Below are 17164 nucleotides of genomic sequence, written 5' to 3' on the forward strand. Positions count from 1 at the left end.
AGGTGTTGAAAACGTCCCCTGGCAATAACCTCCTGAGACCTCCGAACATGGTGATGGACAGGCAATAGAGCTCATGAACATTCCATCTAGAGCTTTGTGGCATGGTTTTCTTCTTCCACTCTCTTGTCTTTCTCTCTTCCTTTGCTCTCTCTGTCTCCCACTGCCAGCCTAGTGGCATCCTGTGTGCCTCCCTCCCTCCTCAGGGCAGGCAGAAGGACACCCTATAAGAGCTTCACCGCAGCTTCTTACTGGCTGCCCCTGGTGCCCCCTCCGAGCCACCTCCTTTTCTTCTTTTGACTCAATAAAGTTGTGCGGTATCCAAGTCCAGTCCCCCGAGTGCTCTTTCAGCAGCTCCTCCAACCTGCTAAAGGGAACTGTAGAGAAAGGGGAGGGTGGGATTCCCTGTAGTGGATTTTGTGCGTCGGAAACTTGGTAAGTTGAGTTTGTGCTTTCACGGATAAACCAAATAAAATTGCTTCCGAGAAGTGCTCTGCTTAGTGGGCGTCCCACCCTAGCTTAGCTCCCTTGGGAAAAGACTTTTGCGGCTCCTACCCAGTGTTCTCTCCTCTTCTCCATCACATTTGATGGTATCTCCAGTGACAGTCTACATTACAGCCAACAGGCGCCTTGGGCATTTGAGGCAGGCAATTTAGAATGGGGCAATTAGGAAACAAATGCACCCAGGAACTGCCACACATACAACAAGGTGCAACAAGTGTCAACCATTTCATGGCAATGATCTGTTCCAGCAAACCAGAAATGTTGCTCAGAAGCCTGCCGGGTCCTCTCTGCTCTGTTCTACTAGCCACGCCCAGGCCCAAGCATGGTCAGACCTTCATCGGGGCTAAATAGGTTCCGTCAGTTGTCAACCGGGGCTGGTTTGTCCCTCTGACAACAAGAGACTAGATATAACTCACCGCAGCTTTGCTCCTTCGCTCTCATCTGGGAAGCTGTTTCCTTTTGGAAAGGGGAAGTCCCCTGTAAGTGATTTCATTCTCCAGGGCTTCCCAGACCTCCCAAGATGGGCCCACGGCCTCATGTGCCACTATCTTCTCCATGAATCTTCCAGCCCCGGAGGGGAATGGGCCCCCTCATTGTCACTGTGTGGAGCAAACTGCACCTGCAGACCTTGATGTATTTCTTCTTCCTCATGAGGTTTCCTTTGTGGAGATCTGCTACACCACCATTGTTTCAGAAGCAATGAAGACTTTCCTTGTCAGTCCTGTGTAGTTTTCAGAGATGCCCAAAGGCCTGGAGAACCTGTCCTCTGAGGAAGAGCTGAAGGAATGAGGGGTTATCTCCCTGGAAAAAAGGAAGGCTTGGGAAATTAGTTTTCCAACTAATGGACAAAACAAAAAGGAGAGGTGCTGTGCTGGACCTTGTTCTCACCAACAAGGAAAGGCTGGTGAGGGATGCTAAGCTCAAACGCAGCCTCAGGTCTAGCGACCATGAAATGGTGGAGCTCAAGGTCCTCAGGGCAGCAAGGAGGGCTCACAGAAAGCTCACTGCCCTTGACTTGAGGAGGGCAGATTTCAGCCTCTTCAGGGATCGGCTTGAGAGTGTCGTGGGATAACATCCTGGAGGGAAGAGGGGCCCATGAAAGCTAGGGATCAGGTAAAAAGGGCCAAATCGCAGATGAAAGTAAATCTTGCCAGGGATGTAAAGAGCAATAAGAAAAACTTCTATAGTATGTTGGGGATATAAAGAAAACCAAGGAAAATGTAGGCTCTCAGCTGAAGGAAACAGGAGACCTAGCTATGCAGGATATTGAGAAGGCTGAGGTTCTCAAATACTTCTTTGCATCGGTCTTCTCTGGCAAGTGCTCCAGCCTCATCACAAAGGCCACAGCAGGTGTGAGCAGGGACTGGGAGAACAAAGCACCCCCCACACACTGTAGGAAAAGAGCAGGTTCGGGACCACCTGAAGAACCTGAAGGTGCACGAGTCTATGGGACCTGCTGGAGCCCATCCCCGGGTCCAGAGAGAGCTGGCGGATGCAGTTGCAGGCCTCTGCAACATCATATTTGAGAGGTCATGGCAGTCTGGTGAGGTTCCCCCCCACTGAAAAAAAGGGAAATATTGCCCCTATTTTTACAATGGGGAATAAGGAAGACCCGGGTAACTGCAGACCAGTCAAGTCTCACCTCTGTGCCGGGCAAGATCATTGAACAGATCCTCCTGGAAAATCTGCTGAGGCACATGGAAAATAAGGAGCTGATTGGTGACAGCCAACACGGCTTCACTAAGGGCAAATGATGCCTGGCCAATTTGATGGCTTCTATGGCATGGCTACAGACATGGTGGATAACGGCAGAGCAACTGACGTCATCTACCTGGATTTGTGCAAGGCATTTGACACCGTCCCACGTGACATCCTGGTCTCCAAACTGACAAGACATAGACCTGACAGATGGATCACTTGGTGGATAAGTAATTACCTGGACGGCTGCAGCCAGAGAGCTGTGGTCGATGGTTCAGTGTCCAAATGGAGGCAAGTGACGACTGGTGTTCCTCAGGGGTCGGTACTGGGACCAGTGTCGTTCAACATCTTTGTTGGAGACATGGACAGAGGGATTGAGCGTATCCTCAGCAAGTCTGCTGACGATACCAAGCTGTGTGGAGTAGTTGACACCCTGGAGGGAAGGGATGTCGTCCAGAGAGAGCTTGACAGGCTGGAGAGGTGGGCCAAGGCCAACCTCATGAAGTTCAACAAGACCAAGTGCAAGGTCCTGCACCTGGGTCGACGCAACCCCCGGCAGAAATGCAGGCTGGGGAGAGAATGGCTAGAGAGCAGTCCCAAGGAAAAGGACTTGGGGGCGGTAGCAGATGAGAAGCTCAACGTGAGCCGCCAGTGTGTGCTCGCAGCCCAGAGGACCAGTTGTGTCCTGGGCTGCATCAAAAGAAGTGTGGCCAGCAGGGTGAGGGTGGCGATTCTGACCCTCTACTTCTCTCTGGCGAGTACTCCACCTGGAATACTGCGTACAGCTCTAGAGACCTCATCACAGGAAAGACAAGGAGCTGTTGGAGAGGGCCCAGAGAAGGGCCACGAAGATGATCAAAGGGCTGGAGCACGTCTGCTACAAAGACAGGTTGAGAGAATTGGGGCTATTCCGCCTGGAGAAGAGAAGATTCCGGGGAGACCTTATAGCAGCCACCCAGTACCTGAAGGGGGCCTACAGGAAAGCTGAGGAGGGGCTTTTCACCAGAGAGGGCAGTGACAGGACAAGAGGTAATGGTTTTAAACTGAAAGAGAGTCTCTTCTCAGTGATGATTGTGATGTCTTTGTATGCAAACTGTTCCACTGCACCACTGTCATGACTAAGCAAATCCACACTCTGGAACAGTGTATTGAAATGGAGACTTGCATTTTCTGCAGAGAAAATGGAGTGCTGCATGGCTAATGTCCTCTTTGTTTCCCAGACTTGTTCACCTAGAGACACATCCACTGCAGGCAGGGAACACCAAAGATGTCAGGAACATTTAAACTCCTTTTCTAGGAGACGTTTGTCATGACCAAGAGAAACGTGAAGCCCCAAAGGCTCAAGCAGCAGGTCCACGTGAGACTTCTCATGAAGTCTCTTTCTAAGATGGCAGGTACCTGTAGCCAGAGGCGTGTGTTGATTATCTAGGTTTTCTAGGTGACAGCTCTGCTGTGCAGCGAAGGGATCCCTCCTGGGGTCTATTGCCTAAGTGCAGGGCAGAGCGGGGCCTTGGATCCATGCTGGAAGGCTGGTGCCTTCCTGGCCTTAGAAGAACTTGCTCTGCCAGTGTAACTGCCCAGACAAGTCCTGTTCCTGGCACAGCCCTGCCCTTTGGAGTGCCCATGGAGTTCCCAGTGGTGTGCAGGGTCTGTTGGAGGACAGTTCTCTTACATCCAGGGCCTGCAGTGACTCTGGCCTGCATGTGAGGAGCAGAGGACCTATGATCAGGGCTGACCCTGCCTCAGAGCACCTGGGGAGCCAGGGAAGATGAGTAAGGGCAGGGTTTTCACCAAGTGCCCCGTGAGGTGGACAAAGATAAGTGTCTCTGTCCCAGACTGTGAGCAGGAAGAGCAAGAGGGAAACCTCCCATGGTCTGTGGAGCGCTGTGTGCATGAACCATTATTTTAAGCACAGCAGGAGTTCCTTTGATGCACCCAGGAGAGGATGGACACCCGAGGGGTGCCAGGATTTAGAGCATTACACAGGGCTGAAGGCCAGGGTCTGAAAAGAAAGTGTCACGTATCATTCAAAAGCATATGTGAATGGTCACCTTAGTAAGGAAGCCACAAGTCATTTGGGCAGGGAAGATGGGCCCCCGAAACAAGCCGTGAGAAGGCAGGGGTCATCGGATTGCATGGAGCCCAGGTCACTGCTCTGTGCAGTGCTGCGTCTGCCAAGTCTCCATCTGCCTGTAAGCAACGTGGAGGTTGCCTGAAAGTGGGTCTGTGGGCACTGGTTGCTCTCCTGGAGATCCAGTGGCCCACGGGCAAGAAGGCCAATGGCATCCTGGGGTGCATTAGAAAGGGTGTGGTTAGTAGGTCAAGAGAGGTTCTCCTCCCCCTCTATTCTGCATTGGTGAGGCCGCATCTGGATAGTTGTGTCCAGTTCTGGGCCCCTCAGTTCAGGAAGGACAGGGAACTGCTGGAAAGAATCCAACGCAGAGCCACAATGATGATTAAGGGAGTAGAACATCTCCCTTATGAGGAAAGGCTGAGGGAGCTGGGTCTGTTTAGCTTGGAGAAAAGGAGACTGAGGGGTCACCTCATCAATGTTTACAAATATGTAAAGGGTGAGTGTCAGGAAGATGGAGTTAAGCTTTTTTCAGTGCTGTCTTGTGATAGGACAAAGGGTAATGGATGCAAACTGGAGCATAGGAGGTTCAATGTGAATATCAGGAAATTTTTGTTTACTGTGAGAGTGACAGAGCACTGGAACAGGCTGCCCAGAGAGGTTGTGGAGTCTCCTTCACTGGAGACATTCAAGAGCCACCTGGATGCCTTCCTGTGTGATGTACTCTAGGTGACCCTGCTCTGGCAGGGGGGTTGGACTAGATGATCTTTCGAGGTCCCTTCCAACCCCTAGGATTCTGTGATTCTGTGATTTGCAGCTCAGGAAAGTGCTATGGGAGTTGCTGGGGGTGGGGGGATGCAAGAGGCTTTTGCACATACCTGAACATATTTATAATATAATTGTATCTATTTCCTTTTATCATTAGTGTTTAATTAAAGCTGTGTAGTTTAGTTTTCAATCCAGCCAAGGCTCTCTCTTTTTCTCTCTGTCCTTCCTTTCCTGGATGGGAGGGGGAGGGGATCAAGAGCCTTCCTGTCTAACCTGATTCAAACGGTGACAGCTTGTATGCCCAGATTCTTGGTAATCTGTTGTCTTAGTGTTGAAGCTTGTACTTTTGTATCTACTAACAGTTTTACAAATTTTTGTTCAAGAAAATTGAGATCAGAGTGTATTCTGCTTTAATTATGTGTCTAACCTCATATTCAGAGGAATATGAGGGAAACAAAGAATCATGTCCTAGTTTGCTGCTGTAATTTTCCTGCAAATTACTGATTTGGATCAGATTGTAAGGTGTAATTTTTGTTGGTGTGGTCTCCACCTCATGGTCTGGTAGTTTCTTCTGGTTTAATATATTGCAGGGATTCAGACAAATGGAGGGAGTTATTTTTGTCTGAATTATAACTATCTGAATCAGTCAAAGTATTAGCCTCCCAGTCTTCAGGGGATGAAATTAATTTATTAATTTTTACAGTGTCAGGGGGATGCATAAGCATCATCCTAACTTTTTCTTCCAAGTGTTGTTTTTCTCCTTTTCTTCCTGTAACTTGTTTTGCAGCTGCTCAATTTTTGAACGCAATTCAGCTGCCTTTCTGCCTTCTGTTTCTTCTTTAGGGTCCTATTTCCTTTTATTTCTCTTTTTCAAAAACTTTTGAGAGCACTCCTTCCCTGCTGGGAAGAGGTGCAATTATATTTTTGAAGCAATTTATCCATGGCAATCCTGTCTGTGATACCAAGTTTTCTGTTGTGATGCAGTTTTTTCAGTCATTATGCCAATTTTTCTGTCATGTTACAAAAGAGCTAAAATAATTTGGCAAAAACTAAACCCCCTTGTGTTCCAGCTGATCCTCAGATACCAGAGAGATGGGGGTGGCTGGACATAATTTCTGAGTGAAGTCTGTATCAGTGTTAGTGGTCCAGTCATGCCCAACATCTTGAGTCCAGATCCACTACTATCTGCCCAGCTACACAGCACCTGAACTAGCACAGCCACACTCAAAGGTCTGGTCCACATTCAAAGACAACACCCTCAGCTAAGTCAAACAATACGGCAATTTACTGAAGCAACAGATAAACCTGTTATTTGGATTGCTGGTGATAAATTAGCTGTCTAAAAAACAGGAGCAAATACCAAGAATATGAGTTATACAGCCTGACTACTAATGCATAAAGTTACAAGAAAGAAAGAAGAAAGGGGGTGGGGGGGGTGGGGAGGGAGGGAAAGGGAAAAGGGAGTTATAGGGAAGTTTCTAAGTTTTCCACAGATGCACCCAGTATAACCAAGTTTTCAATTCTTAATCAAAGGCATCCCTATGCAGGGAAGAGAGGTCCAGCCCATCGACTGATTCCGGCAGTCAAGCGTAATGCTGGCAATGGCCTGGCGATGAGATCTTCCCTGATATCCTTCCCTAGCATCCTCCCCTCTTAGGCCATTTTTAAAGGGTTGTTATCTTGCAGGTGGAACTTGAGGGACTCAAGTCATACAGACCTTTGTCATGACTGGTGTAATATTCTCTCATTTCACTTTTAGAGGTATAGACTAGAGAAAATTGAGGGCTCATACTGACTGGGGGAGAGGGGGGATGTGGTTGTCCCTCAGGAATCAGGTAGATTTTGGCATGGAGGTGTGTTTTAGTATTAAAATGATATTATAATGAGCAAAACTCCCTAAAGGACAGTTGTTTGTCAAAAGGGTGACAAAAGTTTGGCCAAGAGTATAAAATATGTGACTTGTCAGTTCTAGAGGGCCTTCAGATCCTCATGTTATTAGAAAGTGCAGCCATGATGTCTCCAAGTGTGCAGTTTATCAATTCTGTAGTACCTTCAGGTCCCCATGTTCACCACAGAGCCTGACTGAGATGTCTCAGCTCCACCCTCCATGTTAGCATCCTTAGAGTCAGAACACCAAGCTCCCCTAATGTTGCTAATGTCTAGGGTCTCCTGGGGAGTTGCTGTGGTACAGACTCTTTGCACATAAGCTGCATTCCACTTTAAAGATTCTGTCAATTTTGTACCTCTCCTCAAAAGGTATAGAATTGATTCCTAAATTACCATGTTATGGGTTAATGCTGGGCCAGAAACTAAGACAATAGCATGTTTTCTCAGATGCAAGCAGTGGCCTTGGTTCTGCAAACCATTCTCTAGCTGTAGCAAAAAACATTGAGTTTTATCAGTCCTAGAAACAGACAGTGACTGAAAATATGGTGCTAATTTCAGCAAGTTCAGCTACGTAGAAGAGACTTTACTGAAAGATAAAATCACTAGAAAGAAAGTTGGTTCTATCCTGGCTCATACCAGGACACACTTTTGACAATCATGCCACACGTGGACAGCACACATGGGCAGAAGCAGATGAAATGGGTACCTCATACAGCCCTTGAGTACCTGGAACGGCCCAGCTGCTCTCCAAGCTGAGTTAATTCACAAGTTGGGAATGGTATCAGACACACTCAGGTTGCACAGTTGAGTCCTTGCTCCCTGTTGTCACGAGCTGCTGTTGGGGGGCTACCGGCTGTCAGGTGCTTTTGCGACTTCCCCGCCCCCGATGTGGAGGGTTTTTTTAATAAGCCTGAGGGTCACACGTAGCGCTCGCCCCTCACAGAGGAACGGCCACTGCGGGACCGTATTTTAGAGTGGTAGTTAGAATGCACCCCACCCCCCACCCCATGCTCACAAATTGCTTCTAAGACCAATGTTTACTTCAAAGATTAATTGGTTTATTAAGGGTTAACACAAACTGAGGGACGATGTTTAGGGAAAATGTAAATGTAAATGGCTACCAGGGATATACATATATATATATATATACAGTAAGAAGGTGTCCTTCAGGGATGCAATGCAAAAGGTCCTGTGCCTTTAAGGGAGAGGATTAAGGACCAAATGGAGGAGGACAGGATGGAAGGAAGTCCTTCTTAAGAGGTCGTGCTGTGTGTGTGAGTATGAGGAGAGGAGAGTGTGTGTGTTTGCGCACGGTGGGCTCCGGCCCCGACCCCAGGGCTCGGGACCCCGGCACGCTCGGCGCTGAGGCTCAGGCTGGACCCGGGGCAGGCAGGCAGGCAGGGTCCCAGCACCAGTGTCCGCAGCAGGGGGGTCTCCCACGCAGAAAGCATCAAAACGGGCCTCAGGGAGGAGGGAAGGGCCCACCTGCTGCCCTCGCCACCTTTGATACCCCCTGACCCACCTGTCCAGTCAGTGTCACTGCCCAGAGCCAACGAGCGTCCATGAGCCCCACGTTAGGGCGGTGACTGCCAGGGGCACAGGATGGCTTGTCGCCCATCCTTTCTGCCCCGGACCACAGCTGTTGTTTTGGGTTCAGTTGTCCTTGAGAAGCAAGTCTGTTTTAGTTTGTTAGCTGGGAATAATCAGGAGAGGCCTTGGGTGGCTTAAAAGGCATTTTGTTTAGACTTATGTGGGGAAGAAAAGAACAGTTTCCCACACCTGTGAAGGCTCCTCCCCTGCAGGCCACTGCATCTCCAGGAGAGCACCCAGTGCCCAAAGCGCCACTTTCAGGCAACCTCCACACTGCTTACAGGCAGATGGAGACTTGGCAGATGCAGCACACTCCTCTGGCTACAGGTACCTGCCACCTTAGACAGAAGTCTCATATGGACTTGTTGCCTCACCCTTTGGGGTTTCACATTTCCCTTAGTTGTGACAAAAGTCTTCTAGAAAAGGAGCTCAAATGTTCCTGCCATCTTTGCTGTTCCCTGACTGCAATGGTTGTGTCTCTAGGTGAACAAGTCTGGGAAAAGAAGAGGACATTAGCCATGCAGTACTCCGTTTTCTCTGCAGAAAATACTAGTCTCAATTGCAATAAACTGGAATGTGGATTTGCTTTGTCATGAAAGTGGTGCAGTGGAACAGTTTGCACATGCTGATATTATGACTGAATGACTTCAAAGAGAGGATCATGGAACTGTAGAATAGTCCAGGTTGGAAGAGACTTTAAAGGTAATCAGAGGTCTGAAACAGTGTTTATGTTAATCAGCATGGAGAAGAAAAGGCTCCAGGGAGATCTTATAGCAGTCTTCCAGTACCTGAAGGGGTTACGGAAAAGCTGGGAAGGGATTTTTGCCAGGGCAGGTAGTGATAGGATGAGGGAGAAAGTTTTTAGGCAGAAAAGCAGGCAGATTTAGATAAGATATTGCAAAGAAATTCCTTAGTGTAAAGATGGTGAAAAACTGACACAGGTTGTCCTGAACAGTTTTGGATGCTTCATCCCTGGAAGCGTTGAAGGCTAAATTGGCTGAGTGTTGGAGAAACCTTGTCAAGTGGAAGGTCTTCCTGCCCATGGCAGAGGGCTTGGAACTAGATGATCTTTAAGGTTCCTTCCAATTCAACTCCACTCTATGATTCTATGATTAATTATGTCACCTGGTCCAAACTTTAATTGAAAGGGAGCCCAGATAAGCTGAAATATGACCATATCCAACTGCATCTTGAAAACTTGTATCAATGGAGACTCTACAACATCCATGAGAGCTTCTTTCACTGAATGATATTTCAGATAATCATAGAAAATTTGTGGTTGGAAGTGACATTTAAAAAGCTTCTAGTACAAACCCCCTGCCTGGGCAAAGTTTTCCATCATAGCAGGTTTCTAAAAATTCTGTGCAACACCTATATACTCCAGTTTTTCCTCAGAGGACAGGTTCTCAAGGCTTTTAATCACCTTTGAGACACATACAGTGGGCACATGAACTCGATCAGGATCAACAGAAGCTGCGTAAGGGGAGTTGGATCTTGGCAGTGACTTTCCTAAAGCAGAGAAGCAAGTTAGAAGAGTTGTATGTGTGGTAGATCCTGGGTATATTTGTTCCCTAATTGCCTCCTTCTTAATTGCCTACCTCAAATGCCTAAGGTAACTGTTGGCTATGATGTAGACTGGAGATATAAATCCAGTGTGATAGGGAAGAGGAAAGAACACTAGGTGGGAGCTGAAGAAGTCTTTGCCCAAGGGTGCTAAGCTTGAGTAGGAAGTAATCAGGATCAGATTATTCATGAAGACATTAACTTAATTCACCATGTTTCCAAATGACAAAATCCCCTGAAGGGAATCCCACCCTCCCCTTTCTCCAATTTTTCTGCTGAGCTGCCGCAGAATGAAGAATGACTCAGAGGCCCAGGCTTTGGATTCAGCACAGATTTCATGAGTCTCAAGAAGAGGAAAGCTGTGAATGGGAGCTTCTGTGCTGATGACCTGCTTTCTTCAGCCAGTTCTTTCTGACCCTGCTCCCAGAGGTCCCACATCAGAACTGATGACTGAGAAGAAACACCTGCTCCCTTGGATGTCACAGACCCCCTTCTCCTGCATCTCATGCTCCAAACACCCATCCTCAATGCTTCTCTTTTTCCCATGTTTCCAAGTGAAAAAATAAACTGCAAGGAGTCCCACCTGCCCCTTCTTCCACCTTTACCCTTAATCAAATTCAAAGACTTGTAACAGAACAAAACGAGCACTCAGAGGCCCAGGCTTAGGTGCAGTGCAGCTTTAATGACTAAACAGAAAAAAAGGAATTGGCACGCAGTCCAGTAACTCCACATAGGAAGCACCAGGAACAGCCAATAAGATGTAGTGGAGCTGCTGCAGGGCATCCAAATAATTGCACTGCAGAGGGAGAGTGGACAAAAGGTCCCCACCAGGCTTGCAGAGGGAGACTGAGACAGCAAAGGAATGAGAGCAAGACAGAAGAGAGGAATAACGGCATGAAGCTCTGTCACGTGTTCATAACTATGGAAGGTTCTTGCCAGGGGACATTGCCAGAAGCTTTAGCAGGGGAGGCACCTTCTGTCACAGTAGCGGCTGGCAATGCAGGAGAGGTCACAGCACCCAGAGTTGATGGGCACTCCGTCACAGCTGAGGATGCTGCCAACAGCAGCAGAGGTGGAGGAGCCCACCACGGTGTTCTGTGGGAAGGAGCTGAGGATGGGGCCGGGCAGGGTCACCACCACGGGGGAGGGCTCGATGACAATGGTGGAGTTCTGGCACTGCCTGCAACAGGGCTCATTGCAGCTGCTGGCCAGTGGGGTCGGGCCGCAGGGCTGGCAACAAGGTTGGCAGCAGGACATGTCTCTGAGAGAGAGGTGCACCTGGGAGAGAGGGCAGAGGCAACCAGAACACAGGGACACATGACAAGCAGTAATACACCCAACCACTTTGCATCAAAGACAAGTTCTGGCCCAGCATGCGCTGCCCAACTCAAAACACAGGAGCCACCTCAACTAAGTGGCACTCTCTCTCTAGGAAAGACCTTCTGTCCCCTTCTCTCTCTCATGAGAAACAGCTCCCAGCCCTGGGCTAAGACAGCCCATGTCACCCAAGACACACATCGAGGAGAGACATTGATGGAAGAGGAGAAGTAGTTTTGCACTCACCTGATTCCCAGGAAGAAGGAGGCGAGAGAACTGGATGAGACAGCTTAGAGCTGGGCTGCCTTTTATAGTAGCCCTGCACCGCCTCAGGCCCAGAGGCAGCCTGTATGGAAGTAACAATCTTCTGACAAGCTCCTGTCAAATGCAAACCATCCCAGGTAATGATACGGGCTGTGTCCTGGTTTCCTGCACTGCTGCCTTTTTGTTTCCTGGCTTATGCCACGTGTTTTCCCATATGAAAGCTTGCACGAGACCTGGGATGAGAGGCTTCAGAATTTCAGAGCCTAAAATACATCATCGAACGCAGAAGATTCAGCTCAGGTGCTGGTGATGCCCTTGGGTCATTCCTATGGGCCTTTCTGTGGCAAATTTGTCAGGGAATGGGCACTGCTCTTGTGCTTCTTTTTCTGATGACCAAGGCCTTTGGCCTTGCAAAGAGGTGCTCAGAGAACTGAAATGCTATCTTTGCCCCCTCTTCTCTCCATTTCTTGCTGTATGTATTGGGAGAGAGACCGAGACAGCCTGGATGCCCATGCAGACCTTGTCCCTAAATCAATTTGTTATGGTGCTGTGTTGCTGGTGGCTCGGATGGGCCACAGGATCTTCACGTCCAGGTCAATGCCAGATACACTGGTGCAGCCTTTCAGCCTGGTGCTAAGTGAGGCAGGGGCCAAGACCTCACATCAACTCACTAATTGGGTTAAAGAACTGGGGTCCAGATATTGCTCTGATGTGGATAGTATAACCAACAAAATTCATGGGTGTCCCTGAGGCCTAGTGCCTTCCCTTTTTTGGCCTTGCTGAGATCGTTTCCAGATGGTGCTGCTGGGAGCCACCAGAGCCACCTCCTCTTCCCATGCAAGCAGTTTTTAAGCTCAAGCGTGAAATACACCTGCAGCTGTGACACATCTGTGTGTGGGTCTGGACACAGATGCCACTGATTTCAGTTTGAACTTTGACATGCAGGTGACTTCCCATCTTGAGACCATTCTTGTCTCTGTGAACACACCAGGTGATCTGTGGAGTTAGTGGAACAATTATTTTCTTGAGACCTCATTCTGACCCTGATCCAATGACACAGTCTTTTTCCTGGTTTAAGCCAGAATGAGGCAAATTTTCCTTTTACAGATTTTCTTTTTTTCCTTCAGTAAGCATGCTTTTAACTAGCAGCAACTTTTCCAGCTAGTGGACGGGTAACACTAGAATGTTTATGTTGCTGCTGGGAATTCAAGGTCACTTTGCTCTACTTGTGGAAGCTGCAGCGTCAGATGACAAAGGAGCAGAAGTGTCATGTCTGTAACCAACCCCCCCATAGGGAAGAATGGACTAGAGGATCAGCAAAACTTACAAAAGTATTCCATTCCATATGTCTACATAAGCTTGGTGTAAGGTCAGGGATCATGGAAATAACTGCCTTCCTGTTTCTTCTTCCCTTCTCTTCTGTCTATGCCCGGTGCCTGGGGAGGACTCCCATCTATCCACCGCCACTGATCTTGTGCATTCCTGACCCCCTCCACTCAGCTCGTGTCTGCTCTTCCGCTCTCTCTGACAGCAGTCTGGGACATTCTGGAAGTGTTCACAGCTAAGGAAAGTGTTGTGGGAGTTGCTGGGAGTTGGGGGAGACAACAGGGTTTTGCACATTGCTGAACACATTTGTATATAATTACACATAGTTTTTTTTATCATTAATATTTAATTAAAGCTGTCTAGCTTAGATTTCAATCCAGAAATTCTCTCTCTGTCATCATTATCTCTCTCCTTTCCTACCTGGGTGGGAGGGGATTGAGAGCATTATTGTTGCTGGTTTATTTGCTGATCCTGAGCCAAATGATGATGGTCTTGTTGTTCAACTGTAGCCAGCAACTAGGCACCACACAGCCTCTCACTCACTTCACACAAGTGGGATAGGGGGTGGAATAGGAAGTGCAAAAATTATAAAAATCATACATTGAGATAAAGACAGTTTTATAATTTAAAAGAATTGGAAGACAAAGAATGAAGCAACAACAGAAAGAAGAAATGCAAATTGAAGCAAGACAAGATAGAGGAGTTTTATCTGGAACGACTGCAGCCTGTGGATAGGACCCATCCTGGAGCCAGTCCTACAAGACTGCAGTCTACGCAGAAAGAGGAGAGGAAAAGTGTGAGGAGGAAACAGCAGCAGAAAGAACCTTTTGTGTACTGACCAAAAGTCCCCATTCTGCATCACACTGCACTTGTTGTGTTGAGGATTGCACTGGCCATGAGCTGCAAAGAGATTGCAAGAGCTGTTGTAATTGGTGGTCTCTCTTCAGTACCATGTCAGGAACAGTCAGACACTCATCTGTGTCATCTTGCAGGCCCATGTGAGTAACCTTTCTGTCCTGGAGCTTCTGTCTGATAACAGCTGAGCGTGTGCCATCTGTGAGACACCCACCCCTATGAATCTGTGTGATGAACCTCTGGACTGCACAGGGCACTGTCTAAGTGTGAGGGAAGAACAGGGACTTGCTATCCTTTCCCTCAGATGCATGCTCCCTGCATGGGAAGGGGGGGGGTATTGGTTGACAGCCAGCTGAACATGAGCCAAGAGTGTGCCCAGGTAGCCATGAAAGCCAACTGCATCCTGCCTTGTATCAGGTTTCCTTCCTATCTGTAGGCACAAGGTTGCTTTTGTGCACACATCCAGTGACCCCCCTGTTCATTTATAATCTAATTTTCTGGTGAATTCAGCCGTCCATCCTTCACTGTAACTCACCAACTCAGTCCTGTCTCCTCTCCCTCTCACTATACATCCACCCATGCACCCGGCTTTCATTCTGTCTCTGCAGGTACCATTATGAAATTCCCTCTCCTATTTCTTCCTTTGCTCCACACACCCAAACCGGGATCACTCTCCATCCGTGTTGATGAGGACTTGTCCCCATTCGTTCCAGTCTGGTTCTATCTCACTGTTCGTGACTGTTCCTGACTGGGAAAAGAGCCATCAAATTGCGGTGATCTTTGATGAATGTTCGCCTTTCCGTCTCCTTTCCCGGCAGTGGCTGCGGGCAGAGCCCAGGTGCAGCAGGAGCCGTCGGCAGAGACCACCGAGGGCATCGGCATCAGCATCAACTGCTCACACCCCAACATCCAAACCAGCGAGTTCATCCAGTGGTACCGTCAGCTCCCGGGCCGAGGACCCGAACGACTCGTGAGCGGTCTCAAAGGGTCCAAAGATGTGGCGGAGCCGCCGGGCCGGCTGTCGGTGGCGGCAGACCGCCGGTCCAGCGCCCTGTGGCTCGCCTGGCCCCGGCTCGGGGACGCGGCGGTGTATTACTGCGCCCTGGGAGACACGGGGAGACGAGCCGGGGCTGCGGCCGCGCAGGAACCGCCGCGGGCGGGGCCGGGCGTGTGGGGCGGGGGGACAGCCCCGGGCGGGCCCGCCAGGGGGCAGCAGAGATCCTCCTGCCCAGGGGCAGCCGGGCAGCCCTCGCTCCTGCCCAGGCACCCGACATGGAACATCCAGGGCCTCTGCTCGGGATTCTGACGGCCCCCACCAGGGCAGCCACGGCATCCCTCAGCAGGGGCTTTGGGCTTTCCTCTGCCCTCTGAACACACGGATGGACGCCAGTGCCAAGGAGCTAACGCAACATTTGATTTAAGAAATAACGACCAGAAGGGGTTCCACATATGATGAGTTGGTAAGGCTTCAGATATACCATTAAAAACTGCATCCTCCAGCAACAGGCTCTCTGAGAGCTTTCAAAATGTTAAAAGCTCATGTTAAAAGAAATCCCACAGAGTCAGCAGTCCTAGCTCCACCCTGCAAGTTCCATATGAAAAGGTAGAAGCTCCAGTCACCTTCAAGTGCTCGGAGCACAGTGTTTCAGTGTGGAGACCGTGAGCATGTCTGACAAGGACTCAGAGGCTTTGGAGTTGGGGCCCAGGAGACAGAGTAAAAGCTTGGCCTGGACACTGACCACAGCCTGAAGGGATGCCAGTTTCCTGCTTGATAAGAGAGTCAAAAAGGGATTGGCAAAATCGCCCTGAGGGGTGGAGGTCTGAGGTGGGGGAGAGCTGTCAGGAGGCCTCTGGGAGGAGACTCTGGGCTCCAGCCAGTCCCTGGGGAACTCTAGGTGTCTCAAGTAGCTGACACAGCTGTTCAAAGCCCATGGCCAGAGGCTTCAGAGGCATAGAGTGAAGATCCAGCCTTCTCAGCCTTCGGGCAGAGTTCATGCCCACAAAGGGAGGTCAGATTGTGAATATCTGAATGAGTAGGAAGTAGAGGTCTGTGAAGCAGAGGGTTGTGCTGGATGTCCTCCTGCCTGAGAGAGGTGGTGTGTCTGTGTCCTGGTTTGAGCCAGGATGAAGCCAGTTTTCCTTTTACTGATTTTTATTTCTTCAGCAAGCTTTCTTTGAACTAGTAGCAGAATGCTGTTCTAACTAATGCTGATAAGAGAGGAATGTTTTTCTAACTGCTGGAGCTTCAAGGTCGCATCTTCACTCTGCCGGCTCAGACACTACAGGGAGATCTATCCCGCCCCGCCCCCCCCCGTAGGAGGCTGAGTTAGACAGCAAAACTGGCCAGACATACTCCATTCCATATATCTACGTAAGACCAGAGTAAGGTCAGAGATCACAGAAGACAACTTCCTTCCTGCTTCTTCATCCCTTCTCTTCCGTCCATGGCCGGTGTCCGGGGAGGACTCCGTCCATCCAGCACCGTGGACCCCCAGGATCAGGCTCTCCTGACCCTCTTCACTCTCTGCTTTTCTCCAGCACCAGTCCGGAATTCTTTGGGACTGTTCTTTTGACCATCAGAGGTGTCCACCTTGCTCTGCAACTGCTCTCAGTTATCTCATGATTAGATAAAGGCATCTCAATCGAATCTGAGAAACCGAAAATTAACATTGAGATAAAGGTCACTCATTCAAACATGAGATATTTTCTAATGGCACAGAGACCCTGGGCCAGGGGCTGGTCAGTGCTGGGACCCATGGTTGCATTTGGTCTGAGTGGGCTTGCTCCTGATGCTCAATGTTCCTGTGTTACCACCTAGCTCAGCAGTCATAGGATGATGAAGATGGTTATCAGTAGCATGACTAGGGAAAAAAGATTTCAGCCATGGAAAGGAAAGGCCTTTATAAATCTTTTGGCCTTCAGTCATTCTGAGATATGCTTCATCAGCCGTAATTGCCTCTTAGTGGAGGACACTAGTGTGGGCATTCTGTTCTAACACTTGTACACTTTTTTCAAGACACTTGTTTTTTCATGCAGGAAACAGGCTATGAGACTGCAGAGACTGCGACATGAGAGTGGCCACCTTGACACTTTCAGCAGCATGGGTGATGTTCTCCTGGAACACCTGTCCATGTGTTCTGGCCATGGCCCCTAGAGTGGGTGGTGGAGGGAAGAGGAAAGTGGAGTACCGGCGATGGGCCATCCCAGAGGCTGTTCCCTGCTGTACCGCTCCTGACATTCTGCAACACAGATCATCTCCTAGAGCCCCTGGCACCCCAGCCCAGCTTGAACCATAGCAAGAGGAATGCCCTTCCTCAAGGGCTC

The 17164-nt window shown here is 49.2% G+C and overlaps 2 protein-coding genes across 2 annotated transcripts; one reads left to right on the forward strand and one right to left on the reverse strand.

The window, feature by feature from the left end:
• Nucleotides 1–11035: 11035 nt before the first annotated feature.
• On the reverse strand, nucleotides 11036–13983 carry LOC127394280 (uncharacterized). The gene is given in 4 exon segments (XM_051640114.1): nucleotides 11036–11356; nucleotides 11642–11737; nucleotides 11740–11892; nucleotides 13936–13983. Coding segments are annotated over 4 exon segments (618 nt in total).
• Nucleotides 13984–14627: 644 nt separating this feature from the next.
• Nucleotides 14628–15261, forward strand: LOC127394281 (uncharacterized). The gene is given in 2 exon segments (XM_051640115.1): nucleotides 14628–14945; nucleotides 14947–15261. Coding segments are annotated over 2 exon segments (633 nt in total).
• The last annotated feature ends 1903 nt before the right edge of the window (nucleotides 15262–17164 follow it).

This window comes from Apus apus, chromosome 25 (genome assembly GCF_020740795.1).
Source record: "Apus apus isolate bApuApu2 chromosome 25, bApuApu2.pri.cur, whole genome shotgun sequence".
NCBI lineage: Eukaryota > Metazoa > Chordata > Aves > Apodiformes > Apodidae > Apus > Apus apus.